Here is a 20,166-nt window from a genome sequence, read left to right as displayed (position 1 = left end):
ATAGCTCTTCATAGCACAGAGTTCACAGCAGCAGGAGCCTGAGAGAGTCAGTCACATCATGTCCCTAATTTGGAACAGAAAGTGACAAAAGCATATATGCTTTTACTCTTCATCAGGGCCTACGATCCACACTCAGAGTGGGTTATCCCACCTCAGTTGACTCAGTCAAGTAAATCTGTCACGTCCCAACCCAATTAAGACAACTTCTCATTGAGATTCTCTGCCAGTGTTTTATGTTGTGCCAAGCTGTCAATTAAAACTAAGCATTGCAAGGGTGAGTAGAGAGATATTCTTATATCACCATTCCATGTAGTACATCGATTGGCTCTTGAATTCAGAAGAAACAAAAGCCAGAAAACCATACAAGTGCTTGGAAAACATAGCAGCAATCTTATAATTAGTTCATATATGGAAGTGGGCATTAATATTTCTCATGTATCAACTCCATACTCTTCTTGTGGTCATAGTTCACTTTTACACTCAATTAGAAGTACAGAAGCTCAGAGGAGTGTATTGTAACCTATCAACTCCAGGAACAGTCAAACTGACCTCCTCTGGTTTTATATTAATTTGACGCAAAGTATAGTCATCAGAGAGGAGAAAACATCAATTGAGAAAATGTCTTCAGAAAAAGCAGGCTGTGTGTTACCCTGTAGGCCATTCTCTTCATTAGGGATTGGTGGGAGAGGGCCCATCCCAATGTTGGTGGGGCCACTCCTGGGCTGTTGGTCCTGGGTTCTATAAGAAAGCAGGTAGAGCAAGTCGTAGGGAGCAAGCCAGTAAGGCGAAGCCCTCCATGGCCTCCAGGTTCTGGCACTGCTTGAATTCCTGCCATGACTTCCTCCAATGATGAATATCAGTGGGTAAGCCAAATAAATGGCTTCTTCCCTAAGTGGCTTCAGTCACCATTTCCTCACAAGAGGAGCCCTACCGAGGATAGTGATGTAGGATGCCCCTTTTTATGTTGTGAATATATATGTATTATTACCATTGGTTAATAAAGAAGCTGATTTGGCCAATACTCAGGCAGAATAGAGCCAGGAGGGAAATCCAAGCATAGAGAGAGAGAAAGGAGGCAGAGTCAGGAAGATGCCATGTAGCTCCCAAAGGAGAAAGATGCCAAAATACTACTGGTAAGCTGCAGCCATATGGTAATGCACAGATTAGTAAAAATGGGTTAATTCAAGTTGTAAGAGATGGTTAATAAGAGCCTGAGCTAATAGGCCAAACAGTTTGTAATTAGTATAAGTTTCTGTGTGATTACTCAGGACTGGGCTGCTGATGTAGGATTTCCCTCTGTATGTTGTGAATACCATTGGTTAATAAAGCAGCTGCTTTGGGCCTCCTGCAGCACAGAATAGGGCAAGACAAAAATTCCAAACAGATAGAGGAGGAGAGAGTAGGTGGAGTCAATAAGATGCCATGCAGCCACCAGGGGAGAAAGAGGCAAACCGCCAGCAGGAATATTGCTGGTAGACCACGAGTCTCGTGGTAAAATAGAAAATAATGGAAACAGGATAATTTAAAATATAAGAGCTAGCTAGCTGTACAATTAAGATACTGACCAAGCAGTGATTTAAATAATATAATTATATAAATAATGTAATTATTTTGGGTCTGAAAAGTCAGGAAGCAAAGTATCAGCCTCTGCGAACTGGCAGCCAAAAACATAAGTGCAGCCTCCAGTTACAGAATTGTAATTATTCAGTTTATTTATTTTCAGTTTATTTAGAAAATCAAAAAAACTCTGAGATTCCATCTTACAACTGTAAGAATGGCCAATATCATAAACACTGATGACAACTTATGCTGGAGAGGATGTGGGGTAAAGAGAATACTCCTCCATTGCCAGTGGGAGTGTAAATTGGTACAGCCCCTTTGGATATCAGTATGGCAATTTCCCAGAAAATTAGGAAACAACTTTTCTCAGTATCGAGCAATACCACTTTTGGGAATATACCCAAAGGATGTGCAATTGTACCACAAGGACATGTGCTCAACTATGTTCATAGCAGCGTTGTTTGTCATAGCCAGAACCTGGAAACAACATAAATGTCCCTTGACTGAAGAATAGATAAGGAAAATGTGGTGCATTTACACAATGGAGTACAACACGGCCAAAAAGGAAATGACACCTTGAAATCTGCAGGCGAATGGATGGATCTAGAAAACATCATATTGAATGAGGTAACCCAGACCCAGAAAGACAACTATCACATGGACTCAATCATAAGTGGCTTTTAGACATAAGGCAAAGAAAACTAGCCCAGAAACCACAATCCCAGAGAAACTAGAAAATAATGAGGACCCTAAAAGAGACATACATGGATCTAATCTACATGGGACGTAGAAAAAGACAAGATTTTCTGAGTAAATTAGGAGCATGCCGAACATGGAGAGGATTGAAGGGGAGGGGAGAAGAAGGGAAGGGAGCAGAGAAAAATGCACTCTTATTTTTGCACTCAAAAATGCTTATTGAGCATAATATAGCTCAATAAAATCAATTAAAAAGACTGAAAAAAAGACCAAAAAAAATTCAGTTTATTTTGGAAATAACTCAAAATGCTAGTTTGACAGTCTTATTAGTATAATCATTTTTTAAATAAGCATGTCACTTATCTAGTAGTTTTACTCCTTTTGTTAAGTAATGTCAAATAAGTTTTGCTGTAAGAGGAAGTCATACCTAATTTGGGTTTAATGACTTCCCTTTTAAGTACACTGCCAAAAAAGAGAAAATTTCTGAAATCTTTATATTATTCAGAACTAAATATTTTCAGATTAAATAAATCTGTGGGACACAGCTAAGAAAAGTAGAGATATGAAAGATAAATACACTTTAGTTGGCCTTCTCAAGTTAGGTTATGCCTCCAAGACTTATAACAAAAGCAAAAATAAAATAGACGTGACAAAATAGCTATACTCAAATGTGGAATGTATTGGTTAAACACCTCCCAAGTTTTCTTCCAGAAAATGAATAGCAAATATTTTAAAAAAAAGTCAGTTCTATCAGACATCTTACTATGACTAAAATTAAAAGTATTTAAATAAACTTGGCCAAACCAGCCATGTGCCATGATCTCTCTTGTGTATTTGGAGGAACAGGCTCCTAATAGAATGTCTCTGGACTTGTGAACCCCAAAACAGCTGTAGGCCAGGTGGAAGCCGTTCATTCTGGTGTCTGAACAGACAGCTGAGCACCCTTTGTACACCATAAATGTAAGAACTGCACATTCAGGATGGCAATAAACTCATAGGGTGACATATTAGCTGGAGCTTTCAACCCCTTGCTTTAGCTGTAAAACTCTGCCAGTTTTTTGTTGCTGCAGAATATAGCAGATTGTTTATGGTTTTGTAATTTTGGAGACAAACCAAGGAAAAATGGCAATAAAAAAAGGCAAAAACATGGGCAGCCACTGAGGTTATTGCTGTATTTTAAAATTACAGTCTTATGGAGAGTTACAACAGAAGCAAGAGGAAAATAAATGAAAAAATGGAATAATCAAATTATTGTTTTCCACAGAAACATAGTCCCAGATAGCCACTATGGGTCAGCTCACTTGCATGGAACATATTGAAGAAGCTACAAAGGGTGCTCAGAAAGCTGCAAGTTATCATTATTAGCTGGAACTAAATTTATCAACAGAACCCTCTGATAATGCTTGGTAATTTATAGCTAATAGTTTACTGGTGAAAATACGTCTTCCAGAACATCCAAACCAACTTAAATTGCATTAAACTTCCCTTTGAATGAAAAATCCTAAATGAAATTAATTTCTAAATTTGTAATTGGGAAAGCAGTTTGGGTGTAGGAGACCAGTCCAAACACACAGTGACCCTGACTGCTCAGGAAGTTCCAGGCATCACTCCCGTGGTGTCTAAGAGCCCTGTGGCATCCCAGTAGCAAGTATAAGACTCTTTACTCACAGTTGTCTTGGAAAGCTTTCCCATCCATTCACAGAAAAGCACATTCCTGGACATGAGCACAAGACGTCTCAGTCTCAGAGATTCTCAGAGCAATAACTTTGAGAAAGGACACATGACCAAAAAAAAAAATCGCTAAATTTTCTTAAGAAGTAAAATCAAGGCAGTAGCATGGAACTAGATAGTAGATGATAAGATGAAATCCTTATGACTTTCTGCCTGTGACTACTTCAGTTTAAAGTGGTCCCCACCCAGTTTGTGTGCTGTCTGTGTATGTGTGTGAATGTGAGTATGTGAGTGTATTCGACATGGGCACTTGTGTGTATAAGGGGCTACTCGTGCCTGTGAGATCATGTGGGGACCAAAAGAGCAGAGAAGGATGTTTGGCGTCCGACACTGGCACTCTATACCTTATACCCTTGTTGGACTCTCTCACTGAAGCTGCAGCTAGGCTGGCAACCCAAAAACCCTAGCAATCCTCCCTTGCTTACGCCTCTCTCCATCCCCCATAGTACTGGGGTTACAGGCGCTCAACCATCCCTGGTTTTTTTATGAATTATTTTTAAAAACATAGGCCCTCATTCTTTTGCACCAAGTGCTCTTACCCACCGAGCCACCTCCCTCACTCCAAGGATGTCTTCTTTTCTGACGTTTTGCCTTCTCTCACCTTGTAATGAAACTGCTGGATGTTATTTCACAGCTGTCTACTGGGGTTAATGGTCTTTTTGGCTCATGCAATGGACATGTAGTTTCGCATGCTAAGAAGTGTCTGGAAGTCATTATTGATGGGAAGAAAAATCATGACAAGGAGAAAGTCATTGCTAGGCACTTTGTATGACCAGCAGCTTGTAAAGGACGTGAAGTGAAAAATAAGCATGAATGGTTGGCTTCATTCTAATGCTGCTAAGTGTTACGGATGTTTTCATTTGAATTAATGACTATGGATTTCAAAGATTTCCACCCCCCAATTCTGCATCACAGCCACAGATTATGATTTCTGTAAGATGCCCATATGTGGTTTACAAAATATAGATCTTAATTCATGTAGAGTTTTAGATATATATATTAAGATAAGAAATTTTATACCAATTTAAGACAGGCAAAACAGGCTAAAGAAATTTGCACTTAAAAATTACATGAATTTGTAGACAACTTCATTTCCTTAGCTACAAGGGAGGAAGTAACATTTATCCCTCTTAGATGCTACTTGACTTACATGGGTGTAATAGTTATAAAATGCCATATGTGATGCACCTGTTGCTATTGACATCATTTTTAAAACCATCTCAAAGAGCCAACGTAACCCTACTATGTCATTTTTGTTTTGCTTTGTTTAGTCAGTTGGCTTGTGTTTGATATTTTGAGACATAAATTCTCTGTGTCACTCTGGCTGTCCTGGAACTCACTTTGTAGACCAGGCTAACCTCAAATTGACAGAGATCCACTAGAAACCTCTGCCTCCTGAACGCTGCGATTCAAGGCACAAATCACCACTGTCATGCACATGTCATTCTTTAAAATTATAACTATGGCATAAAATGTGTTCTCATAAGCCTCAGCAAGATGGTACTTATAAATTTTAATAGAATTGTGAAAAACAGAAAAATATTTATCACAGAAATGTTATCATCCAGAATTACCAGAATGTAAATCATTTAGATTTTAATATTCAAATTTAGGGCTTCTTATTTATGTCTTGCTTTGTGACTGAAAAACTATTCTGATCATGACTATGAAGGAGAGACTCCCCAGTTCATGTGCAACACCGTGGAACATGTTCATTACAATATGTGTTAAAGTTTAATAAATAAGAGATCTAGGACCAGGCAGATGCTCTGGGGACATCATAACAGCACATGCTTGATGCTCCACGGCAATCCGATTTTGAAGTGGCTCTCTCCCAAGGGTGCTTAGCATCTTATCATCCTCCACCCCAGATTGCTAGAAGTGTGCTTTCAGAATAAAAATAAATCAGATGCTATCTTCGACCTCGGTCTAAACTGTCTCTTAAAACTAGTGTTCGCCTCTTAGACCTGGGACCAGACTGTATTGATTCTCTGTAGACTGGAAACCGACATAACAGGGAAGACGTTCTTGACAGAACTGTAGTTTGAGCCTCTAGGGAAAAAAAAATGATAAAAATGACACATTTCGGTCAGCACTGCTCGATGATTCTTGCTGTTTCAAAGCAATGAAAAACAAAGAGCACTTTTAAGTTTATAACCCTACTTCAACAGTGAGATTTGAAAATCTTTGAGAAAGTGAAGGAAACCAATACGCAGTTTAGACAGAGAGAGGTTAAGAGGAGAGGGAATGAGGCAGGAGGGGAGGGTGAGAAAGGACGACAGAGAGACAGAGACAGGAGATAGACCGAGAACCCCAGATCGGACAACTCACTTGGCATTTCCTGCCCCTGGCTTCTTTCTCCGGAAAATGTTGAGGAAGGTGTTGGAGCGGCACGGCAGCTTGCCATCACCAACGTGCATGCGTACTACGTCAGAGGTGGTGAAGGCACTGCGGACATTCCTCTCGGGCTTGGCAATAATGATGTACATCTTGGGAGTGAACATGCACCCCAGGGCCACCGTCACACTGAGGCTCACTGCGAAGCAAGTCGTGATGATCTTGTAGTTGCTCCCGAAGTAAATGGGCACGAAAGCCAGCCAGATGATGCAGGTAGTGTACATAGTGAAGGCGATGTATTTAGCCTCATTGAAGTTGGCGGGCACGTTGCGGGTCTTGAAGGCATAGTAGGTACAGCTCATGATGAGGAGTCCATTGTAACCTACAGGGGCCACTACACCCAGGTTGCTGGTATTGCAGATAAGGTAGACTTCCTTGATACTCGGGTAGGACAAAATGGGCATGGGAGGCTCCATGATAATCAAGGTCACCACTAGGGTCAGCTGGACACTAATCAGGATGGAGGCAATGATCACCTGGGCCCAGGCGCTCATGAACCGAGGCTTCCGGGTACAGATCTTCTTCTTGCTGCCGGCCAAGATGCGTGCAATGCGGTTGGTTTTGGTCACTAAAGCAGAGTAACACATGGCTGAAGAGAGGCCGACCAGGAGGCGCTGGAGGTAGCAGGATGTGGTGGTTGGTTTGGCGATAAGGGTGAAAGGGCACACATAGCCGAGGAAGATGCCAGCCAGAATGATATAGCAGAGCTCTCTGCTGGAGGACTTGACCACAGGTGTGTCCCGGTATAGCACAAAGATGAGGGTGACAAACAGAGTCACGAGGATGCCCAGGCAAGAAAAGGCAATGGCTATGATAGATTCGATGTCACTCCACTCGAGGTAACGGACAGGAATGGGCTCACAGCCTGCAAGGAGAAAAGTGATTTTAATCCGAGTCTCAGATTTCTGTTGAGCAATTTCACTCGTGCTTGCCAGTTACTGGAGGCATAACCAGTCACATCATTCGTGGTATGTGCTGGTATGCCCCCATGTTACTCAGACACACTCTGTTACCTTCCCTGGATAACCATATCTCCAAACTTAATCTCTTTACAGTCTGGTGTGACTTCCTTCAACTTGCAAAGTATCTTTTCCTTCAGCTCCAGCGTTATAAGTGATGTCACCACCTTGGTGAAGTTTAATTCTATTATTTTTTTTAAAAAAGAAAGGAAACAAAAAATAACATGGGGATAACCAAAAGGAATACACTAATAAGAAGGAAACGAAGAATTATTTTTGTTATGCAACCCTTGTACATAAGCTCAAAAGACTCATAGACAAATTTTAGCTAGCAGAGTATTATATTTGCATGTGTATGTGTATGTGAGTATGTATTATAATTTGAATGCTGTAGAAAAACTCACATTTTCTTGTTTACCACACCTTTTTGTATTACTTAAACTCCCATGTGTTCTCCAAGTCTGTCAGTTGGACCTTTGCGTTAATAGCCCCCCAACAGACATGCCAAAGAAAGAAATCTCTCTTCATTCATCTCTGTGGGCATGTGTTTCTAAGGAATTGCTCAGGAGACAACTTCTTCACAAGAATCCATGTTTAGTCTAGACCAGTATTGTCCAAAACTGTGATAGTAGAATTATTTTAATGATGAGAGAGAGAGAGAGAGAAAGAGACTCTGTTCTATAGCCCTAGAAAGGAAACCCCCAAGGGACCAGAAAAATCAGTTTTACCTCTGTTCAGTCCTTCAGCACCAACCCACCTCAATGAACGTGATTTTGTCCACCAACTCATGACTGCCAGCCTTTATTTCTGATGATCTGGGAAATGCTCACATCAGCACAGGAGTGTCAATCAATCAACCACAGTCTCATATGAATTCCTACTTCTATCGATGTTGTCAACCAGTTTATTCTCTGGAAATTCATCAGTCCCTAAACTCCACACTTTCTAAAACACAACATGCCATAGCATCTTCTCAGGGGAAATTTATCCCTCGGAGGTAGCCACTTCTTGTAGTATGTAGTCAGCAGGAAATTGAGCTTTTGCGCTCTTCCTGTCTTTCTGTTGTTCTAATTCACATATAGTTGGTTTTCAGTATCCACGAGGAATGAGCTCGTGAAACAGGTTTCAGTTTCCCAAACTGATACCAAATCATAGAGAATGTTCAAGTCACTTATCTGAGAAGACATTTGCATAGAGCTATTTGGTACTAAGTACGTGGAGACTCTAGTACTTTCTTGAGGATGGCATAAAATTTTTATGTAACCTGCAGACTCCCCCTATGTGCTTTAAATCATGTCTAGATTACTTATAATACCAAAATGCAATATAAATGCTATGTAAGTGACTATTGTGCTATATTGTTTACGAAATAATGAGGAAAATTCCTGTATCTGTTTATGATATATAACTACTGTAGTCCTATAGAACTGACACCTGCAACCATCATAGAGCTAACAGTATACTAGTCACGATGAAATGTCTTTGCCTTTTGCTTTTGTCCCAAAGAATGTGATATGTCAGAGGTAGAACTGCTAGATAAAGATGATTGTCTGTCTATCTTTGGTTTTTCCATTACTCATGTTTCTAGAAATTTCATCAAGATCATTTTGAAGATATTCATTTGCCAAATATTGAAGGTCCTGTGACAGATAGGTTCACTCACTGAGTCCCTTCTTTGCCTTAGGTTCATCAGATTTCTCGAACCCCAAGGACAACTCAAAGTCTCAAGCTGCCATTCTCACATAGTACGTGTGAGGCGGACCCAACACTGTTCTAAGTAGGAAACGTTTCTTCTAAGAGTTTGTTGTTGTCTTTATTTCATATTCCTAGAATACATGATTTGTGTGTCTTTGTAGAAGATCTAAACTTAGTGTTCAAATAAAGCAAGTATACCTAATTTTAAATTAATTATTTCAAAACTTGGTTTTAGATCACACCATTTTTGTAATTAGACATGAGTTCTTAAGACTCAACAAACAAGGCTTGAGAGATGGCTTAGTTGTTAAGAGCATAGGCTGCTCTTCCAGAGGACCCAGATTCAATTCTCAGCATCCATGTGGCAGCTCACAGCTGTCTGTACCTCTAGTTCTAGGAGATCTGACACCTGTTCCCCCCACAGAGTATATATGGGCAAAACACAATGCACATAAAATAAAAATTATAAAAGAGTCAACAAAAACTGCTATACAATTACACAATTTATAAAATAATGTTCTACATATCTGCTATGTTCATTGCATTTGCTATTATTTATTTACATTTACACTCTTATTGCATGTGTTTTTTCAGCTAGGAGTCTTGGTTTTGAGGTTTTTTTTTCCTCTGTTGAATTATAAGAAAGTTGATTTATCGAAACAAGATGGAGACATGTATGTGGGAGAAAATATCATCCAAGCCAGTCCTGGGTTCTAAAGTTTAGAAAGTATTAAGCTAGTAACCAGCAGAAGTGTCATATGTGATAATTCACATCTGTAACTTCAGTTCAAGTCCAACTTAAACTCCAGAGCAAGACAGAAAGAAACTAAATGTCTAAAAATCACAAAGAAAAAGTATCCCAATTCCATCACATCTAAATGATTTTACTAGTGAGAGACTCCACCACTCATGAGTTCTTTCTTTAAACTTCTAAAAGTAGTGGTTCTTTAAACTATTTCAACCAAATGAAACATTAGATACCTTGGATTAATAAAGTCATTCAGATAGGAAAAACAACCCTTTGTCCAAACACATAACTAATACTATGAAATTATTAGTAAGAAAATTTCTTTATTATCTTGGGCAAAGTCCTACAAATTTAGCAGATGAGAAGAAGATACACTATAATTCCTGAACATGATCAAATCAGAACTGCCCTAGGCTTGAAGATGCTGACACATTATATGTAATTCCAGAAATAGCTATTGCCCGAGAATCCCCATAGAAAAACAGACTACACAGAAACAAGGATTTTAGAACTTCACGTATAAATGTAGCCCACCACAGGACCTAGATTCTCAAGAGTTCTACAGATGAGAAGACTACTTTCTGCTCTAGACAAATCAGCATATTTGCCCACTCCAGTAAGAGGCTTCTAAAAAGATCTCTATTAATTCTGACCCTTGATATTTATGTCCTTGTGCAACCTCTGATCTTCAATATGAGTGGAGTCTGTGACTTGCTTCTAATCCACAGGATACAAGAAAGTTGATGGACTGTCACTTCTAGGATTATGTTACATAAGATGATAATATGTCTTGCTAGCTAACATTCTTGTGACCCGAGTAAGCCAATTTGTCATGTTATTGTGGTCCATATAACAAAGAACTGAGGATAGATTTTTCAAAACCAGCTATACAAAATGAATACCTTCATCCCAACAGTCTATAGGAATCATGTCCTGAAAACAACCACAGACAAAAGTTGAGAAGTGTAACTTTCTCCTAACATTGCATTAGACATTATCCCTAGCCTTCTGAAAGATACTTCAAAACAGAGGACCAAGTAAAACCCTGCCCATGTTCCCAACCCACAGAAACTGTGAGATGATAACTATATGCTGCTTTAAGCTACTAGATTGATGTGTTATATAACAAGAGACAATTAACTCACACACTAAGCCCAGTTCCTTAATTCAACAACCAACACTTAGACCCTTGCCTTAATGCAATCATAAACCAAATTAGTCAAAACATCTTCAGGCCTTGTGCTATATCATGAAATTTAATGTGCCCATACATATTAAATTCCTGTTACTATAAAAAACTGTCCATCTTTTTTGCTACTTAATTAACAATTATAAATTAGTACTATTCTTACTTCCAATTTTATGCCCTCTGATATTCACAACTGAGTAACTTTAAAATTTTTAAGAGATGAAGCAGAATCTCAGGGTTATGTTTACCTCAAGAAGCATCTCTACACACAGCAGAAATTTTAAATACTAGACCTTGACTTGTTACCTTCCTGTGTATATTAAAAATAAAAAAGAAATCTTCTACGATTGATAAACAAAAAAAGTCTAGTTCATATTAAAAACATTATGTCTCAATATAATTTTGTAGTAACTGAAATTTGGCATCATCTGTGGTCAACAGAGGTGTTAAAATAAAAATAAGTAAAGATATCTATTCATGGCTGGTATACTTTCAGAATAATTCTTTTATTCTTATTCAATATCTGTAGAAACTATTTGAGATAGTACCAAGGATCAAAACAAAGACTTTTGCCTCCCAGACAAGTACTCTACCATTAGCTACATCCAGCACCAGAAACATTTCTTTTTCAATCCTTTAGTAATCTCTAAAAATAAATAGTAATATCAGTTGTTTGATTTCTTAATGTTACCAAAAAATGGCTGTCATAAAATTTGGCTCATAAAGGAAAATATTATGAAAACATGAGCACTACAAAGTATGTTAGAAAGATACTTTTTCATAACTAATCATGTGATGTGCAAAGTATAGTCTGATTAAAAAGTCCTTACCAAAAACCTCACATCACACAAAATCATTTTTTAATAATAGGAAATCCATGAATCCACAGAAAAGTTTAAGGATTCAATCACAGACACACAAAAATGAGCGAGACTACATTTTTGAAAGAAATCCCATAATTATTAAGATTCACAGTGATAATCCTGGAGATAGCATGAAGGTTATCTAGAAGCACCATATGGGCTACATTGTGAATCTGATATAAACTCCTCATAAAGAAATGAAATCATTTATTAGGAGAAACAAATTGGCCACATGATTAAAATGAAATCCTTTTTCCAAGATAGTAGCGATGTAGCCAGTTTGTGCTTAATTTATAATTTGCATTAATTCAAACATCGTGAAAACTGGGCACTGAAATTACAAAAAAAAAAATCTTTTGAGAATTTCTAAGTGATTACATACACACAGCTGCCCTTTCTATCATTTACAAATATGAAATAGCCTACATTATGTGTTTTTCAGAACAGACTAAGGTATTCTGTTGTGGAATATTACTTTAACTAGGTGAAGATGTATTACAATTTGTTTTGTTGTATTTGTTTAATTACGTAAAGATGTGCTGCCTAAGGCACCTGATTGGTCTAATAAATACCTAAACCGCAAATAGTTAGGCAACAGAAAGATAGATGGGGCTGGTGGGCAGAGAGAATAAGTAGGAGGAAGAATCTAGGCTCCAGGGAGGGAGAGTGGTGTAGGAGGGTCTTCTTTCTATGTGTTGCTTTCATTAGTTGAATAAAGAAAACTGCCTTGGCCTTTTGATAGAGCAAAACTTAGATAGACGGAGTAGACAGAACAGAATTCTGGGAGAAAGGAGGCAGGTAGAGAGCCTCCCACCGTGAAGCTGCCAGGTCAGACATGCTGAATCTTTCCCACTAAGCCACAAGTTCATGGTGGCATACAGATTATTAGAAATGGGTTGAATCAAGATGGGAGAGTTAGCCAATAAGAGGCTAGAACTAATGAGTCAGGCAGTGTTTAAATGAATACAATTTGTGTGTTGTTATTTCGGGGTATAAGCTAGCCAGGCAGCAGGGAGTCAGGAAGCAGGAAGCGGCCCGCTGCTCCTTTTACAACAGGAGAGAAGAGAGAACGAGGGAGAAAGAGAGGGAAACAGCTGGGGACAGACAGACAGACAGGCAGGCAGTCACCAGAGAGACAGTCATGGAGTAGGACATACAGAACCAAAGAAAGGTAAAAATCCCTGAGGTAAAACATAGATGAGGAGAAACAGGCTAAATTAAGTTATGAGAGTTAACTTAAACATAAGATAAGGCTGAGCATTCATAACTAATAATAAATCTCTGTGTCATGATTGGGAGCTTGGTGGGCCTAAAGAAAGCCTGATTGATACAGAATCTCTTGTTAATATGATAAAATCCTTACAATGATAGAAATATGACTAACTTTTTATATTTCTTAGCTATAACATTCTGATTTATGATTCAATGGTATGAGAAAACATTTATCACAATGCTTACTCATGAATTTACACTTCAATAACACTGTCTTCATCATTTTCAACCCTTTGGGAAAAAAAGGAATTTTAACATTAATGAATACTTAACTGATTAGTAAATTTTAAAAGCACAGCTGTGGAAAGTCTAGAAACAAAATGTCCATTTTGTTAAGTCTCTAAACCCAAATCTTCAGAGCAAACTATATTGCAAGGTTATCAAAAGTGGTACCACTATTAGGGGGTAACCAACTGCTCCCTGATTGGATCTCAGACAAGCTCCATAGTAAATAATCTATGTCTGATACTATAATACAGTCAAAAGCAATGGCTGAAGAAGGCAAAATCTCTAGAGGGGATCTTGGTAACTACTGCTCAGCTAAACTGACATAGTGTCAGACCATCATCTAAATATCTAAATATTTCTCAGCTGTGAATGAAAACACTCAAGACTGCTCAAGGTGCTAAGAATAAGTGACACTTGGAGTATCGACCCTAGACAAGACTTTTATGCCACCCCACTAAGGTTTGGTGGATGTGGTAGATTGAGAAGATACAGAGAAGAGCTGTGAAATGCCCTCTTTGAGCCCTGATGGAGCTACTGCGCATGTGACCACTAACCAGCAGTGGCTACATGCACTGGTTCTGAACAAGACTGATCTTTTCAGCAGTTGGGAGATGAGGCTCATGAGGTCCTAGCTTCTCTGCTGACATCTTGGCTACTGGTAGCGGGAAAATCATGCTCTAAACTGGAAACCCACTATGAGCCCAACCAGGCTCCAGTTGAACAATTCCAAATCCATCACCACGCATATAGCTCTGGTTAAGGTCAGTGGATCACAAAACAAGCAAAGAAACAAAAGAGAATGTGAGAAGGGGATTTATAGGAGGATGAACAGGGTCAGGAAGGAGAGGAGAGAGCGTTAAGGTCACTGGACTGCATTATATACATGTATGAAACTATCAAAGAACAAATTCAATATAATTTCTAAAGATTTTTGTGCATGTCATATTTTGTATGCTCTACTTATTCATATATAGTTTCCCCTACTGATTTGCAGTTGTGCAAATATGACACGATCTTTACTTTTCTCTTACCAGTAATAGGAGTCTATTTCTAAGACTTTTCTAGTCAGCTGGCATCTCTAATTCAATAACTTAAAGATAGCCAGAAATTCTGTTGGTTGGGATCATTTGAGAAATGACATGGAGGCAAGTCACATTCGCTTTTCTAACATTTCCCATGGGCAAGCAAAGACGGCATGAGTTCACATATCTGTGAAAATTCAGAAGCTCACAAAACATATTCATGTCATGTTTTCATTTAAAAGCAAAATGCATACTACAGCAAAAGACAGACGGCATGTCAGCACCGCCGCATCAAGAGAGATCCAGGTGCAAGCTCTACTTCATCAATAGATACGTTCCATCAGAGTGAGCACTGCCGAGATCTGTCTGATGAACGCCAGCTTTGAGGCAGCTCACGGCAGAAATATCAGCCAGCCCATTTTAATGGGTTTCATTGGCTGTCGCCAGGGAAATTTCAAAGTTTGCATCTTAAAAATCCTAGCTCCTATAACACTGTCAAAAGTCAAAGACAAATAGAGGCGTCTTCAAAAGAGGCCATAAAACTGTCCAAATCGAGTTGCACAGCAACTGGCATGAACGGTATGCCATATATAATTAAAGAAGATTGTCTTTGTCCTAGCAGAAGACCAGGCATTCTTGTGCAGTAACGGGGGCATTTTATCATAACCAAAACCCAAGCACAGGCTTGCCATTCCACTGTGATCAGTTTTCCTACCAGCAAGATGCTGGACTCATTGCATATGAGGCAGTCAGTGAGACCCACCTAAGCCCTAACCACCTGGAGATTAGCAACAACTGATGCCTTGAATAGGATACCTAAAGATTGGCATTCCCTCCCTGCCAACTTTGCCCCATTTCAGACATCTTAAATTTGAGAAGCAATAGATTTGCCAGTTTGAGGAAATTGACTCTCATGTCCAAGTCAGTCATAAGTCATACATACCATGTTAGTGAGATTATGCTCCTATTTTGAGGTGTTAAATTTATGAAAATCCTGGGTGAGTGCATCCCAAGGCTGGAAGATGGACTCTCTCCCATAACGTATGATGAATAGTGATCCACACATACCGGGCCCCCCACTTGCAAAAGGAGACTTAAAAAGAGTTGTTTGGACAGCATACAGAGCGATGAAAACAGGGCAGCTTGGCAAATGTCCATGGCCAGTCATTCAGAGAACTGGAGGCATTACACAGCTAGCCTTCAGGCAGGCTGCAGATTACCCAGCAAACTCAGGCAAGTGGTAATAACTCTAATCCAAGAACTAGAGACTATTTCTCATCTGTGAACCAGATATTTCATAGTTTATAATATCCAGATGCATTAGGAGTCTAAAATGGAATATCATATTTCTTTCTAAGTAGGTCAAGTCACGCTTAATGTGGATTAAGAAATAGAGGTGATAATTATCTTACCCTAATTATTTTAGGGGAATTCATAACATTTATAACACTATTTAATGATAACATTACCAAAATGCTTTCCTCAATATATTTCTGTAATATCAGTTACCTACAAAGTGAATTTCTACCCCTATATTTCATGGTACAGCTTAAACATTCATTTTAAGAAAGCTTTTTTCCCACCAAGGAACAAACATTGCCTTTTAAAAGCCCAGTGCTCATAAGACACTGTGTACAGGGTCACTCTGTACGATTCAGTTTTCTGTTTATATACCTTGTCTCACGTGATGCTTCTTATATGATTACCTCAGCTTTTTCAAAAATCTCTGAGTGCAAAATGATTGGTAAGGAATCTTAGAGAATTGAATAACTAGATGGATATTAGTAAAGAGGTCACGGTGATTGGCAAAGTGGAGACAATAACTAAAGCTAGTTAATTTTTCTGCTTTTAAATGACATAGTTAGTATAGGCTGTGCCTTTGAGGAGTCCTTAAACTATTAGACATTTTAGAACAAATAAACATTATTGCTTCACTTTAAATTGGTCCATGAATTATTAAATCACTGTCAAGACCTATATCATCATGGGAAAGAATCATGTTTATGAATCATAAGAATTGAAGCATGAAATTTATGTGCAGAATTGAAATGTACATACCCCAGGAGAAAATATGACAAGCCCAATAGTTTCCAAATGCACTTCCTCTGAGAAGTCATCAGTGTCTTCTCAGGCCCCCAAAAAAACATGCTATGAAAATTTAAGTCACTTATAAATATTCATTTTCATTAATGAGAATCTTTGCCATCTATGTAGACAATAGCTACCTCCAAGGGTGATACTAGTACACTTTTACACACCTTATCAGCAACAATAATCATTTCCCAGAGAAAAATCACTTTTCATTTCAACAGACATTTTATAATAAAAAAAATACCCATCAAAACAAAACACCCACAAAAAGACACTGCCTGTACTCTTCTAAATATTTCTACTGATTTTTGGTATTCTCTAGCAGTGGGGTTTTTCTTTTCACAACTACTGCTACCATGGCAACCCCAAAAACACATTGCCATGTGCTGTGCCCTTGTTCTGTGCTTGACATGGCACCAAGTAAATGGCAAATGGAATCCAATTTTCTGCTCACACACGATGCTAATAGAAATGCTGAGACAATAGCTGTCATTAACTCCTGAGTACAAATAAGGATGAGAGATGTATGTTCTGAAGATGGTGAGGATGATATTTGCAAAACAGTCTGTACCGATAATGGACAAGTAGTTGACTATGGAGAGAGAGGCAACATGAGCTGCTACATGGCTCAATGCGCGTGAATGTTAAGGTAACCTTTATATGTCCTATATATAGGTCACGTTTAACACAGTCAGTCCTTAGAAAAGCAATTGTACTGGTGTCCATCTCATTTACGGTCATGGAAATTTCTTCCATGCTTTGTCAAGATATAGTCCTAATTAATAGGAGGAGTCATTTAACAATAAGTAGATGATACACTCACCGTAGGAGAATCCAATGAGTTAAATATGTGGCTAGATTCCATTGTGACAGCTGACTGTGGTGCTATATCCCTATAATACCAGGACTCACGTGGCAGGCTGAGAGGGGAGGACATTTTATGGCCAGCCTGGGCTACATCGTTAGAGCTCTACAAGGGACGCACAATGTGATTTGATCTCAAAGAACAATTATCACAACATATGAGATTTTTCTTTTTAAATGTAAGTTTTAAATTTCATTTTGTGTGTGTCTTTGTATATGTGTGTGTATGTGTGTGTGTGCGCTCTTGTGTGTGTCTGTGTGTATGTGTGTGTGTGTGTGCATGTGTGTGTGTGTGTGTGCGTGTGTACACTCATATACGTCATGAGGTACAGGAGAAGGTTGGAAGAAAACATGCAGAAGTCTTTTCTTTCCTTTCTGTAGGTCCCAGGAACTGAACTCAGGTCAGCAGGTTTGGCAACAGTCAACTTAACCTTCTGAGGCATCTTGGCAGCCCTTTAAAATAAGGTTTAAACAGAAGTTCTTTTTCATGTGAAAATAGAACAGTAAGAAAGAGTGGGGGAAGCTTAAAAGAGCACCAAGAAGAAAAGCAGCGCTCTTGTCTCTCCAGAATGGCTGCCTTCTAAGGACAACCTAGGAAAGGCTTCTACAGTTCATTCTCATAGTCAGCTGTGATCTCATTCCAACAACCGAAAGAGGAGAATGGATGCTAGGTCAGATCCAGCTCTCAAACAGCATGGTTCTTAGTGGGGTCTACTTGTAAGAGGAAAGAGACTGAGCAGGAAGCACCTGCTGTGGAGGAGGAGGAAACAAGAGACTTGTTAGTGACAGGGGAGGCCTGAGTCCAAAAGAAGGCTGGAAAACCATGTGTAAACCTTCCAGTGCCTGCAGCCTGGGGGCAGGTCACATAGCTGTTGAGCCCAGCAGAGACACATATGGATTCATGAGGTAGCTTTTCTATTGACAACCACATTGATCTTCTAATTCTCTAAATTGAGCAGACACAGAGTATAACACAGCTCTCATGGCCATAGCACCAGGCTCTGAGCATGAGGGAGGTGTTTCTCGTTGGGTCGGAGAAGAAATAGTTCTTATGGCACTGATGCGGTTTAATTATTTTTGTCTGACAAGTCATAACATTGAGGTTCAGTTGTCAAGGGATTAAATAAGCTATAACCTAGGATGGTGAAAGGAAAAGACTCAAGATGTATGTGTATGATGTCTACATCTAAGTGGGTGGGAGGAAACTAGTCCCTTGCCCTTTGGGTTTCCTCTTTACTTCCCTGATGTACTCTTTACTTCTAATGATGAACATAAGCTTCTCACATTGATATTTTCTGCTTTGTCCATTTCTGCTTTCATTGTCAGTGCTTTGGAGAAATGAATCCAAAATTCTTAGCCTGTACCAACCAGCATGTTCAAGTGTTTCTTTACCCATGCCTTCTTCTAGAAGTTTCAGTCTAAGAGATCTTACCCGTAGGACTTTGATCCACTTTGGGTCATTTCTACTCAAAATGAATGACAGAGTCAAGTTTCAGTCTTTTCAGCACCAATTAGTAAACAGTCAGCCTTTTGAAAGCCACCTATAAAAGTGGCTCAGAGATGTCTTGACTCAGAAAGCCTTAAAAAATGTCATTCAAAGCAAATATTCACACTCACCTTAAAAACATCTGAGAAACTAGGCCATCAAAAGTATGCATATCTAAAAAGATCAATATGTGAAGTGTGTCCCTTTAAAGGAGCATGTGTCCGTCTCCATCTGTGTTACATATAGTTGGTGGGTGTGTATGCCCAGGCCAAAGAGCGGGTTGCACAAAGGATCAGTGCCCCCAAACTGCTCTGACTTCCAGCTGTACATGATTAAATATGCCGAGAGTGGTCCTGAGCTGGAGTTTAGATGTAGGTTCTCTACTCATTGGACATATCCAGGTAAAGTACCCAGGATGTGCTGCTGAAAGTAAGGAGTATGTGATGGATTAAGCCATGCGTGAACTCTCGCCTGCCACTTGGAGATGATTCTCGCTGACCAACAACAAATTGTTCCTAAGCCAGACACAGTTGCTGCACAGAAGACAAAGATATCTGGGGAAGACACTGGAGAAACAAAAGCTTAAGGCACCAGAATAAACACAGCATAAAAGTAAGTACAAATAGAAGTTCTAAAACCATTTTTTTTTACAATCTCGTGTCTCTTTGATCAAAGTGTCCTTTATTTTATTTTTATTTCCTTTCATCTCTTCTTCTTTCTCAGCTGCCTCCTTTGATGCAGTGTTGTGTGTGTGACTTACCGCATTTAATTAAGGTTGCCTGCATGGGCATGAACATTTGTTGTGTCCTAACATACTAGGTTCTGCTCCAGAACTAGAGAATGAGAGTTTGAAGGGGGTGGGTCTTAGAAAACTTTTAGATATCTGAGAACTTTCAAGCTAGCTGTTAGCTAAAGAATTAAGAAAAAAGAAAACAGAGTAAGCGTGGTTAATGCAGGTCATATCCTCAAAAATATCACATTCCAGCCAGATGATGGTGGCACACACCTTTAATCCCAACATTTAGGAGGCAGATCTCTGAGTTAGAGGCCAGTCTGATCTAGAAAGTGAGTTTTAGGACAGCCAGAACTGTTACACAGAAAAACCCTGTCTCAAAAAAAAAAAAAAAAAAAGAAAGAAAGAAAGAAAGAAAGAAAAGAAAAAGGAAAAAAGCGCCATGTGCTGATCTAACAGAAATACCATATTCCCTTCTAATTTGCTTTCTTTTGAAAAGGGTCTTTACACCAGGTGATTTTACATCGATACTCATTTAGATTCAACTCTAACAGGGCTAACATTTCACAAGGTTATGCCATTTAAGTATAATTTTAGCTATGCGACCTAGTTCTACTTATCTAACCATTTTA

The 20,166-nt window shown here is 39.0% G+C and overlaps 1 protein-coding gene across 3 annotated transcripts in view; it reads right to left on the bottom strand.

The window, feature by feature from the left end:
* Positions 1-20,166, bottom strand: part of Grm1 (glutamate metabotropic receptor 1) — a 401,569-nt gene that overhangs the window by 28,309 nt on the left and 353,094 nt on the right. For all 3 annotated transcript variants that reach the window (XM_085688524.2, XM_048425346.3, XM_048425345.3), the window contains one exon: positions 6,319-7,249. In XM_085688524.2, coding sequence (XP_085544650.2) covers positions 6,319-7,249 — 931 coding nt within the window. The remainder of the gene's footprint in view (positions 1-6,318; positions 7,250-20,166) is intronic.

Source organism: Myodes glareolus, chromosome 1, assembly GCF_982192425.1.
Source record: "Myodes glareolus chromosome 1, mMyoGla1.1, whole genome shotgun sequence".
Taxonomy (NCBI): domain Eukaryota; kingdom Metazoa; phylum Chordata; class Mammalia; order Rodentia; family Cricetidae; genus Myodes; species Myodes glareolus.
The sequence above is the reverse complement of the archived record's forward strand: the minus strand, read 5'-3'. Positions and strand labels throughout refer to the sequence as shown.